Here is a 13249-nt window from a genome sequence, read left to right as displayed (position 1 = left end):
GTTGAAAACGTCTCAAAATAAAACCCAGAGGCTTCCAACGTCATGCAAACACACCACATAACCATCATGAGTTTCCATAGCAACCGTCCAGATGCGGTGCTACTTACCGAATATTTCATATACCTGTAAATCCAATGGAGTTTGCTTTACACAATTCAAAAAAATACTCAAGATGTCAAGTTTCACAGCAATACCCTAGGCTGCCCAATAATCAAACACAAACGTCAGACAACATTCATTTTATGCCATCTGAATCACATTAAATGGAGAGACTGGAACAATGCTTCCTTTTCAATCTGTGCTGTTGCTGGGGCTGAAACAGCAGTGAAACAAACCGTGCCCACTGCAATTTTAAAATAAACCAACATTTGCAACCACAGTTTTTACTCACCCTGTATTTTTAAATACAGAATGCCAGAATGTGAGTGTGCACAAGTGGAAGAACTATCCTACAACCCTAGTCTGAAATACTCTGGGGCAGAGCAACTACAATTTAATACAACTGAAGGTGCCACATCTTTAACTATTCACGTTGTGCTTTCCCTCTCCTGCAACTACTCTTTAACTCTTAAAGTTGTCACCTCATTTAAATGGTTGAATCTTTTTTAAATCAAAATGCACTGAATTTCAACTATGTATTTTTATTCTGATTTTACTTAGATTGCAGCAATTACTGAAACAAAATGCGAACATTAGAAAATCCGACACAATAATGTTGAGAAAAATAATAGTTTAGACATTCATCACCATGGACAATGAACAGTGGTCATGACACAGGTTAGGATATTTGCACAACAAATATCAGCTTGATGTATGTCTCACACTTTTGCCCGAGCCACATTCATTCATTATTGATCAGTCACTCACCTAGAAACATGCATCATCTTCAGACACAAGAGAAGCTCAACTCCAAGGAAATACAAAAGAGATGGCAGTGAAGAGGTCATCATTGTTAAATCCTGGTCATCTCTCATCAATATAAGAGTAAGGAAGGCTGAATGGCATTACAGCCATCAAGGGTTAAACAACTAATGTTCAGGAGATTAGCAGAAGTATTGAGCAATTATTCTTCTGCAGAGTTTATCCGGAAGACGGAGGTAAACATGACATTAGATGAAGTAGTATATAATCAGATCCATACAAATTAAAAAGCAAATGTATTAAATTAAGTTATCACACAATTATCAGGATAAAACCACTGGTCTGGATGTTTTAAAATGTTGAGCATATGCATGTTTCTTGTCCAAAAAAGTAAGAGGGAGATGATGGCCATGACCTAGATGATCTAGCCCAACATGGTGGATGCTGGAATTTGAATTCGATTTTCAACAATCTGAAAGTAGGAGTCTAATGATGACCATGAAACCATCATCAATTATCAAGAAAATCCCATTCCATTCAGCAATCCCTCCCAGTATCCCACTATTCACTGTCTGCCATTCAAAAAAAAATCAATTTATTCCTATTTTTGTTTGTCTGCTAAACAATTTTCTAATCTTCTCAATACATTACCCCCAATCCCTGCACTTCAACTTTACATACTAATATTTTACACAGCACTTTGTCAAAAGCCTTCTGAAAATCCAAATGAAATCACATCCACAGGGTCTCCCTCATCAGTACAGTCCTCAAAGAATTCCAGTAGACCTATCGAGCACAATTTCCATTTCATAAATCTATGCCAACTCTGTTCGACCCTGGCCCTATTTTTCAAATGGTCTGCTATTAAACCTTTGAAAATAGACTCTAGCATTTTCACTGAGTTTCCATATCAGTACTGCTACATCTCTGAGCCAAACACACTCTCCAAAAGGAGAAAAAAAATGGGCATTTGAGATCAGCTTGAATCTCAAACTACAATAAAATTGTAAAAATAACAAGTAGTAATACACTTAACAGTTCCAATTCCTGTGTGAGCAAAGAAAGTCAGAAATCTTGGTACCACTAAAGGACTACTCTGGGAAACTGGGCACCTCCCATCCTGGCACTTTCCCCTGCCAGCGCAGGAACTGTAAAACCTGCGCCCACACCTTCTCCCTCACCTCTAAAGGAGCCTTCCACATCCATCAAAGTTTTACCTATACATCCACTAATATCATTTATTGTACTCGTTGCTCCCGATGCGGTCTTCTCTACATTGGGGAGACTGGGCGCCACCTAGCAGAGCGCTTTAGAAACATCTCCGGGACACCCGCACCAATCAACTACACCGCCCCGTGGCCCAACATTTCAACTCCCCCTCCCACTCTGCCGAGGACACGGAGGTCCTGGGTCTCCTTCACCGCCGGTCCCTCACCACCAGACGCCTGGAGGAAGAACGCCTCATCTTCGATGAAGGGCTTTTGCCCGAAACGTCGATTTCGCTGCTCCTTGGATGCTGCCTGAACTGCTGTGCTCTTCCAGAACCACTAATCCAGAACGCACAGATTATGGCAATTTTGAGAACTGAAGACATTGGTAATATTACTGTTGAAAATGATCAAACTTAGCACCATCTTTTAGCCAAAAATTATAAAAGGTGCTGTCCAGAGTGGCGGCACACTTACTTTGAGTTGGAAATTTATTCAAGTCCCATTTTCAAGATACAGAATCTGGGCTGCAATCCAGCCAAAACAAAAGGAATACTGCACTGTTAAAGATATCATCAGTGGGACATAACACAAGCGCTTCACCAGAGGCTTATTGATGATGTTACCTAGTATGGTGATGAAATGTCTGAAAACGAACCTTACAGCTCAGTGAGCTAACTTACATCCAGAACCTCAACCTGATCTACAAATCTTCACCAAATATCATCTTTCAAAAGGGACAGTAAACTGAGGGCTTGACGATCATCTCAGATGGATGTGGAACGTTCTTTGGCAATATTTTGAACCACCATTATGGAGGTGAAACAAATTATCTGTTCACATTCTCATTGTTCTTAGTGCAAGCTTATTGTGCAAAAGTTGGCTAGCCACATTTCAAATCAGGACTAAAAACTTTAAGAAAGGTTTTTGTTTTGGGCTGGAAAATGCTTTGGGACATCCCAAATTTGTTAAAGATTCAACGTTTAATTGCACATCTGTCCCCTACATCAGGAGCCAAAGATGTGTTTTACTGGGAAACATTACTTGAAAAATGTGCTGCTTAAATGATTTTGCATTAAAAAATTTGTTTATAAAGGGATGTAAAGAGAAGCCTGGGAACTACAGACCTGCGAGTCTGACTTCGGCGTAGCTTGAGTTATTGGAGGGGATTCTGAAAGATGGGATTTATATGTATTTGGGGAGACAAGGAATGATTAGGGACAGTCAGCATGGTTTCGTGCAAGGTAAGTCATGTCTCACAAACCTGATTGAGTTTGTTGAGGTAGTAACCAAAAAGATTGATGAGGCAGAGTGGTAGATGTTGTTTATTTGGACTTTAGTAAAGTCTTTGACAAGTTTCCGCATGGTAGACTTATTAGTAAAATTAGATCTTCTGAGCTTGCTAATTGGATAAAAAATTGGTTCGATGATAGGAGACAGAGGGTGGTGGTGGTTGAGACCTGTTATCAGTGGTGTCTCACAGGGACCAGTGCTGGGACTGCTTTTGTTTGTCATTTATATAATTGATTTCAATGAGAATATAGAAGACACAATTGGTAAATTTGTGGATGACACCAAACTTGGTGGTTTAGTGAACAGTGAAGGTTATCTAAGATTACAAAGAGATCTTGATTGATTGGGTCAATGAGCTGAGGAGTGGCAAGTGGAGTTTAATTTAAATAAATGCAAAATATTGCATTTTGACAAAACAAACAAGGGCAGGACTTAGACAATTAAATGTGGCTAGTGCACACAACAGAGAGACAAGGGATTCAAGTACATAATTCTTTGAAATTTGCATCACATGTAGAGAGACATTTGGCATCTTGCCTTCATTACTCAGACCTTTGAGTACAGGAGTTGGAATATCATGTTGAGGTTGTACAGGATTTTGGTGAGTGTGTAGTGCTAGAAAAGCACAGCAGGTCAGGCAGCATCCAAGGAGCAGGAGAATCCTGATAAAGGGCTTATGCCCGAAATGTTGATTCCCTTGCTCCTCAGATGCTGCTTGACCTGTTGTGATTTTCTAGCATCACACTCTTGACTCTGATCCCCAGCATCTGCAGTCCTCACTTTCTCCAGGATGTTAGTGAGGCCTCTTCTGAAGTACTGTGTGCACTCCCATTAGCCTGCTGTAGGAAGGATAATATCAAGCTGATAAGAGTCCAGAAAAGACATACCAGGATGTTGCCAGGAATGAAAGGTGTGAGCTACAGGGGAGGCTGGAACTTTTTCCACTGGTCCGTAGAAGGGTGAGGGTGACCTTATATAGGCTTCTGAAATCTGAGGGATTATAGATAAGGTGAATGGCAGGTGTCTTTTCCCTGGGATTGGAGATTTCAAGACTAGGGGGCATATTTTTAAGGTGAGTGGAGAAATATTTAAAAAGGACATGAGGGGCAACTGTTTTTTTTTTACACAGAGTGGTTCGAGTGTGGAATGAACTTCCAGAGGAAGTGATGGATGTGCATAGTTACAGTGTTTAAAAGACATTTGGATATATAGGAGCATGGATGCGTTGTTACAGTTGCACAGGGCCTTGGTAAGGCCACACCAAGAATATTGTGTGCAGTTTTGATCTCCTTTTCTGAGGAAGGATGCTCTTGCTCCTGAGGGAGTGCAGCGAAGGTTCACCAGGCTGATTCCGGGGATGGCGGGACTGACATATGAGGAGAGATTGAGGAGGTTAGGATTGTTTTCACTGGAGTTCAGATGAATGGTGGTGGTGGGGGGGGGGGGGCTCAGAGAGACTTATTACATTCCAACAGGACTAGACAGGGTAGATGCAGGGAGGATGTTCCCAATGGTGGGTGCGTCCTGAACCAGAGGTCACAATCTGAGGATTCAGGGTGGACCATTCAGGAGGGAGTTGAAGAGACATTTCTTCATCCAAAGTGCAGTGAGCCTGTGGGATTCATTACCACAGGAAGTAGTTAATGCTAAAACTTTGAATGTATTCAAGAGGTGGCTAGATATAGCACATGGGGCAAATGGGATCAAAGGTTCTGGGGAGAAAGTAGGATTAGGTTATTGAGTTGGATGATCAGCCATGATTGTGATGAATGGTGAAGCAGGCTTGAAGGGACGAATGGCCTCCTCTTGCGCCTATCTTCTCTGTTTCTATGAGTACATGAATAAGAAAGATTTGGAGTGATATGGGCTAAGTGCAGGCACATGGGACTAGTCTAGTTTGGGACTATGGTTGGTATGGACTGGTTCAACCAAAGGGTCTCTTTCTGTGATGTATGATTCTCTGACTCTATGACATTATAGTATTTTGAGCCCAGGGTTGGAAAATCATGAATATAAAAGTTATTTGATTGGTTTGCTTCTTTTTAATAGCTTATCATTCACTCATTAACAACATTTGCAGATGATACGAAGATTGGTGGAGTTGTGGATAGTGAGGAGGGCTGTTGTCGGCTGCAAAGGGACTTGGATATGATGCAGAGCTGGGCTGAGGAGTGGCAGATGGATTTCAACCCTGCCAAGTGTGAGGTTGTCCATTTTGGAAAGACAAATAAGAATGCGGAATACAGGGTTAACGGTAGGGTTCTTAGTGAGGTGGAGGAACAGAGGGATCTTGGGGTCTATGTTCATAGGTCTTTGAAAGTTGCCACACAGGTGGATAGAGCTTGTAAGAAGGCCTATGATGTATTAGCGTTCATTAGCAGAGGGATTGAATTCAAGAATCGTGAAGTGATGTTGCAACTGTACAGGACTTTGGTTAGGCCACATTTGGAATACTGTGTGCAGTTCTGGTCGCCTCACTTTAGGAAAGATGTGGAAGCTTTGGAGAGGGTGCAAAGATGAAGAGTGGAAGGTATAGGGGAGATGTCAGGGGTGGGTTCTTTACCCAGAGAGTGGTGGAGGCATGGAATGCGCTGCCTGTGGGAGTGGTAGAGTCAGAATCTTTGGTGACCTTTAAGCGGCAATTGGATAGGTACATGGATGGGTGCTTAAGCTAGGACAAATGTTCGGCACAACATCGTGGGCCGAAGGGCCTGTTCTGTGCTGTATTGTTCTATGTTCTATGTAGGCATTGTTGGCTGGGCCGGCATTTATTGCCCATCCCTAATTGCCCAGCAGGCAGTTAAGAGTCAACCACATTGCTATCCGTCTGCAGTCACACACAGGCCACACTAAATAAGGACCTCAGATTTCTTTTTCTAAAGGACTTTAGTGAATCCAATGGCTTTTTTCTGACAAATCAAAAATGGTCATCATTAGACTCTGAATTCCAGATTTTTATTGAACTCAAATTCCACCACCTGCCATGGTGGGATTCCAGATTGAAAACGAGTTATTACCACCACTAGTCACTAGCCTCACCGAAGGCTGACTATTGACGAGCCAGAGGGGTTACTCATTTCGCAAAACAGTCTCAGTTAAATTTTCAGTCTCCATTCTTGGTTTGGAGTAGACCGTTCTTCTCGTTTCATGTCATAGGGCAACTTGTCCTGTAAAAGTCTCATGATAAAAGCACACACTGAACTCCAGGCTCAAGAAGGAAGTAATTAGCAACTGGACAGAGGCCAAAAACACAACTTTTGAAGATTATAGCATCACATGCTCAAAAATATTTTAGCTATAAAAATATGGAAGTGTGCATTTTAGTTCCAAAGAGTTAATTATAGCCCTAAAACTATTTTCAACATTTAAGAGAGTTGCCTTACATGTCAGATGAAGAAGTTGAAAAGTTTTATTGCACAAATGCTTCAGGACCCTGTCGGAAATGCACTAAGAATAAAGTCGTATGTGAATGAATGAAAGTTGGCTGCAAACAAATTGCAATGACAAAAAAAAGTTGCTCAATTGCACAAAGTTAAAGAGCACATCATCATGCAAAGACTCAGCAATAAAACCAACGGAAGTGTAAATGAATCCTGAAGTTGTACTTGGAAGATGCTGGTGGTTGGCAGATACCTATTGCAGAACTAAGGTTCAAACATAAAGGGCTATAAACTCAACCGGGTAGGAGGCTTTGGCACATGGTGTTTGCTGTTCAAGCTACATTCTTCTGCTTGCTGGACTGACAGATCGAGCGATCACTTGGCCGGGTACTTGCCCTCCAGGTGCAAATGTATCATTTGGTAATTTAGTTCTCCAATCCACTTCCACTCCTCTTTGCCCTTGACCTCCTGATTTTCCAGGATAAACTCACTCAGAGTCAGAGAGATGTACAGCATGGAAACAGACCCTTCGGTCCAACCTGTCCATGCTGACCAGTTAACCCAACCCAATCTAGTCCCACCTGCCAGCACGTGGCCCATATCCCTCCAAACCCTTCCTATTCATATACCCATCCAAATGCCTCTTAAATGTTGCAATTGTACCAGCCTCCACCACATCCTCTGGCAGCTCATTCCATATACGTACCACCCTCTGTGTGAAAAAGTTGCCCCTTAGGTCTCTTTTATATCTTTCCCCTCTCACCCTAAACCCATGCCCTCTAATTTGAGCAAACATTTTGCAAACTTCTGTATGGAACACAGAGTTCATTAAGATCTGACAGTAACCACTGTTTCTGGGAGGCATGTGCTCATGCTCAGTAACTTAGCTTTCAACATTTATATCTGCTCCAAACTTATCTTTTGTTTCCCTACATGCCCTGAGCTCCTTGATGCAATACTTGGTCAAATCCTGCCTTGATGTTTGGGCAGAAATCCTCATTTCTCCTCTGGATTTCGACTCCTTTGTACAGGCCGATGTAAACTAACAGATTGCCTTTTGCCCTAAATTATCACCACCACTTGTCAGTTTGTATATCGCATCTTACACCCTGTCACAGATCTTTCGGTGTTCTCTCTTTCATCTGCTCCTTACTTTCCCCATCTATGTACGTGCATGTAAACCATTACTGGACAACAAACACTTCCTCCAACAATAGTGGAATAACTGAGAGCATTGCAAGAAGCTGATGTGAATGGGAAGAAGGGGGAAAACTCTCCACTAGTTAGAGTCATACCCTTGCACAAAGGAAGATGGCTAAGAGTGTTGGAGGTCAGTCATCTCAGCAAAATGTCATCTCTGTAAAACTTCCTCAGGAAATTGTCCTAGGTGTCACAAAGCTAGTCCTTTTATTTTCTAACAGCTGTTCCTTGGCTCAAGGATACTCTGTCTTTGATTTTTGTTCAGAGGGGTAATGAACTAGGCCAGAGTCTGATCAGACTGGTTTGGTACAGAGATGAAAAGGATTTTGAGAGGCCTTTTGTTTATATGTAAACAGATGAGACTTCAGGCCAAAGTGGTCATGTTTTAGAAGTGATCCGGAGAATGAAAGGATAATGGTCAACTCTCTGGCTGAGCAGTTTAGTCAGTCCAGAACTGGTTGGGAGTTCAACATTGAGCTGTGTGGAAAATCTCTCTTCTGCCCTTCTAACTTCAACCTGTAAGCATATGACCCTTTTTTGCACTGTGTTTAAAAGTGGGGGGGGGTGCTTATGGGACTGTTGTGTATATTCTGAATAGCATACTTAAGTCTAGTCTGGATAAGACTGAGTTCTGTAGGGGCTCTTTATTCTGGTGTCTGTGCTTCATTGTGTAATTTTGCAAATAGATTTTTTGTCTGTTTTAAACTTGGGAGTCAACCTCCTCTACTTACTCTGGTTAATTTTCACTGTACACTCACCAAAACAAATTGCAAAGTTGTGGTCTGGGCTGCCTGCTTAAGAATGTTTTGAGTGGTCTGGCCTAGTCCATAACATAGACCCAAACACCTTCAGCTGCCTTAATGACCTTTCCTCCATAAGGTCAGAAGTGAGGGTAATTACTAACTGTTGAACAACATTCAGCACCACTTGCAACTCCTCAGAAGCTGAAGCAGTCCATTGCAAATTGCAAATAAAACATGACCGCAATAATATTCAGGCTTGGGCTGAAAAGTAGCCAGTAATGTATATGCCAAACAAGTGCCAGGCAATGACATGTTCCAATGAGCCAATCTAAACCTTCTCCATTCAATTGCATTATCATTGCAGAATCTTACACTGTCAACACCCTGGAGGGTTACCACTGAACAGAAGCTGAACTGCACCAGATAAATGGAAGAGACATCACCCGCAAGTTCCCCTCCAGGCTACACATCATCCTGACTTGAAACAATATTCCTGTTCATTCAAAACCCTGCATTCAATCACCAATAGCACTTTGGTATTCACCACATTGCCTACAGCAGTTTCAGGCTGCAACTAACCACCAATTAAGGTGGGGTGATAAATCCTGGTCTAGCCAGTGATGTCCTGTAATTGCAAAAAGAAACTGGGAAGAGAAAAAGCACAACAGTCTATGGGAGAATACTGAACTCAAATTTCTGACCTTCATATCTGCCTATTTCCTGTGATCAAACACGGTACCTTGTATCTATGTTTCAGAGTGCTACTTATCAGTACATCTTCACAATCAGCTCCTGCAAATAATGCCACATGGTGATCAATAACAGAAATGTCAAAGATCCTGAAGCTATTTGGGCTGCAGGTTACCCCAGCTGTAACACGGGTCTAAAAGGGTTAACATTTGCTTACCTGCAGTGAGCACCACCCATTATAATGTCATGGGGACTTGGTCCAGGTGAGGAAGAGGCTTGTAGGAGACAGACCTGGAGCTATTTGCTCCTAAAAGTCTCTGCAATAATTTAGGTCATATTCATACAATCTGTAAATATTTGCTGCAAAGCAATAAATTTCAAGCTCTTGATTCAACAAAATACTTGTCGTTCCAACAGAAAGGCAGATATCAGAGTCCGTCTGAGATCGCTTTGAGCGTGAAGGAACCCAAAGGCAACATGGTGGCAACGGTGAGGTCCTTGCCAAAAGATAGTGAGCGTCAGTGACTGGCACCATTTCTAAATGCTGCTCACAAAATTCTTCTGGTTAGACCTAATCCACAGTAAGTCATTTCAAGTTTGAATGAGCTAACACACAGCAACCACCTATGACAAGAGATGGTGTCCCATTTAAGTCTGTCATACCTTAGCTGCAACCACAGGTTTGGGAATTTTAGACAGGTACATTAAATGTTGCAATGGTACTTACTTCAAGCATAATTTCAGATTATACATTTTCATGAAAAGGAAAACACTGTACCTTCAAATGACTTCAGGATAACCCGAAGAGTTAATTGCAAACTAAGCATTTATTTGAAATGAATACACTGCAGAAATGTAGCAGTTACTTCACACTCATTAAGTTCCTGCACTTGGCAATGTAAATGGGTTTTGGGTTGACTTGGATAGCAGGGAGAAATTGCCTGTATTCCCAACATGGACAGGCCCTCAGTTCAATGCATCATCCGAAAGAGAGCACCTCTGAAAGCATAGCACTCTCTCAGGACCACACTTGGGTATGCCAGTTTGGATTTTCCACTTAATTGAGTGGAAAATTGAACAAATAAACATCAGCAAGAGCCTATGCAGTGCTACAGTTGACAGACTGGGCCGCAATTGTGCTCTCCGGATAAATTATCGCGGGTTCACTTATTAGATATGTTGGGTAATCAAATAAAAACAGGGTTGAACTCCTTCAGGCTGCCCTGACCCAGCAATTACAAACTTCTCAATGTGAACGTACCATCTAATTGCCCTTCCAGCTCTTTCCAAACTGAATGTTACGTACATGACAGAAATCGGACCCTATCTAGATTTCTCAGCAGCGCACACATGCTCATGGACGGGTGGGAGGGGCAGAGAAGGAAGAAAACAATGAGGGAAGTTAACTCAAATCCAAATAATTCTGGCAGCACTCAGCATCAGATTGTAAAAATCATAACTAATGAGTTAACCCATGCAAACTTTACCCATTCCATGGATATTCATCACTATAAAGTTCAGGTTGAAATTACAACTATCTATTGCTTGTACATACAGATAGATATTAACTTGAATGTTTTTTTAAATTGGAAAAAATTGTGCAATGTTACCTTTTCTTTCGCATGTTTTTAATCTTTTGGACGTAGAACCACAGCTCCAGACTGACTGGCAGAAGAACAGAGCGAGGCCTTGCTCCAGGGTGGACAAGTCTGCAAACAGCCATCTCTGCCATGTTGAACCCCAAAGGCTGAGTCTTATACCGTAATGTTGGCATTGCAGCAGAACCAACTCCTTCTGGACAGCATCAGAACAAGACCCGGAGTGCACAAACTCAACAGATATACATGCCGCTGTCTCTCAATTCAGTGACCACCAGGTGACGATGGAGCACAAAACCAATTTAATATTCACAAAACGTTTGACATTTGAATTGCTGCTGTCCGAGCTATCTCACCTCCACAGCAAACAGGCAATCCCCTGGAATGGTTTCCCCATGCAGACACACCACTGCTGACCAAGATGCTCAAATGAGAGGGAGAATACACTCGCCGAATGCAGTGATGTTCGAATGACAGCTGTCATTGTTCAATAATGCTACCAAAGAAATCCCCTATAATTCAGCAAAGTGCCAGCATCAGCTTTGTGTCCTTTAACCCTCGGATTACCAGCTCAGCATCTGCTTGCAGCAACAAGATTAGGCCAAGAAAAACTATACTGAAGAAATGTTATAAAGCCTTAGAGGGAAGAGTGTTCCAAGAAAGATAGAGGAGGCAGAATCTTTGAATGTTTTTAAAGCAGGGCTGGATAGATTGTTGTGAAGCAAGTGATTGAAAGGTTATCAAGCTGGATGGGAATATGGATTTAAGGTTACAATGAGATCAGCCCTGATCTTATCGAATGGTGGAGCAGGCTCAAAGAGCCGAGTGGCCTACTCCTGCGCCTAGTTTGCATGCTCACACACAAGCCCAAGTGTAACACAAACCATCTCTTTGGAATTGTCAGCATGCTGTTGCATGTTGCATAGTATACACATGAAAGAGATTGGTGGCTGGCTCAGGATGGGCGTTGGAGGAGGGGGAGGACGCAATTGATGGTGGGGAATGGATGATTCATGTGAAATTCCACACATCTGTAGGTCTTGAAATGGAAGTATCAAATCCATCAATCCTTCCACTGAATTCCACCGCTCAGTCATTGGTCTTGCATAGTGGCTTATAGGCAACACACCATCCTCTCTGAATGGCATCATGAATTATTTTATTGATAACATATAGACAGAGCAGGGATTCTTTTGACTTTTGATATGAAGGAATGAGACAGCAATTTTAAGTAACTGCATCTCCTATTGATGCTATTCCCATCTTCCACTCCACCCCCAACATTTGCCTCCTTCAGATGACATGGGATGGGTGGAAAGAGACATCTTAAATAATGGACCATTTTGATGTATTGGGTCAGCAGAATAATTCATCTGAATGTTCAAGATAAAATTAGAAGTCAATTAACGATTTAAAATGAAAACCAGGAGTTGTAACACAAAATTTAGATTACCCACATGGAAACAGGCCATTTAGCCCAACCAATCCATGCTGTGTTTAAGTCCCGGTGAAGTATTAATTCCATCTTTCCTCATCCAAACCTGTGATAATCATCTATTCCTTTCTCTCTCAGATGTATATGTGTATTGAAAGAGAACAGGATGTTAGGAAAGAAGAACTTGAAATCACAGCCCTGAAAAATGTTCAAAAAAGTGATTCAAAGAACATGTTAAGTAAACGTCATTGACATAGCAACAATGAGGAGCTGATTCTATCAGCTTAGCAACAGACCTCACTATAATCTGGCATTATTTCAGTGAAGACTCATTTGGATGAGTAGCTAAAAGAAAAATAGAAAGAAAGAGAGATCATAGTTGTTGCTTTGCCTTGGGAGCAACTGTATGTTTCTGGTTTCTCTGTTGAAGTTTTCATCTTCACCAGGAAGCAAAGTGGAAAGTAGTTAAGTTGAAAGCCACAACCGGGTGGCATGGTGTCTCAGTGGTTAGCACTTGCTGTTTCACACCAGGGACCGGTGTTCGATTCCACCCTTGCGTGACTGTGTGGTATTTGCACATTCTCCCAGTGTCTGCGTGGGTTTTCTCCGGGTGCTCCGGTTTCCTCCCACAGTCCAAAGATGTGCAGGTTAGGTGGACTGGCCATGCTAAATTGCCCATAATGTCCAAGGATGTCAGGCTAGGTAGGTTAGCCATGAGAAGTGCAGCGTTACTGGGGTGGGGTTGGTCTGGGTAGGATGCTGTTTGAAGGATCAATGTAGGACTCTGAAACGGGTCGAATGGCCTGCTTCTACACTGTAGGGATTCTATGAACCATCTCCG

At 42.1% G+C, this 13249-nt stretch overlaps 1 protein-coding gene across 7 annotated transcripts in view; it reads right to left on the bottom strand.

Moving 5' to 3' along the window:
• The window catches only part of gpsm1b (G protein signaling modulator 1b), a 222873-nt gene that overhangs the window by 147201 nt on the left and 62423 nt on the right, over positions 1-13249 (bottom strand). Inside the window, exon 1 of one of the 7 annotated variants that reach the window (XM_043720505.1) lies at positions 10986-11443. The exons of the other annotated variants lie outside the window; for them this stretch is intronic. Coding sequence (XP_043576440.1) covers positions 10986-11149 — 164 coding nt within the window. The 5' untranslated portion in view covers positions 11150-11443. Of the gene's footprint in view, positions 1-10985; positions 11444-13249 lie in introns of those variants that run through there. 7 annotated transcript variants of the gene reach the window in all.

Source organism: Chiloscyllium plagiosum, chromosome 30 (genome assembly GCF_004010195.1).
Source record: "Chiloscyllium plagiosum isolate BGI_BamShark_2017 chromosome 30, ASM401019v2, whole genome shotgun sequence".
In the NCBI taxonomy this organism is placed as follows: Eukaryota; Metazoa; Chordata; class Chondrichthyes; order Orectolobiformes; family Hemiscylliidae; genus Chiloscyllium; species Chiloscyllium plagiosum.
This window is presented reverse-complemented; position numbering and strand designations above follow the sequence as displayed.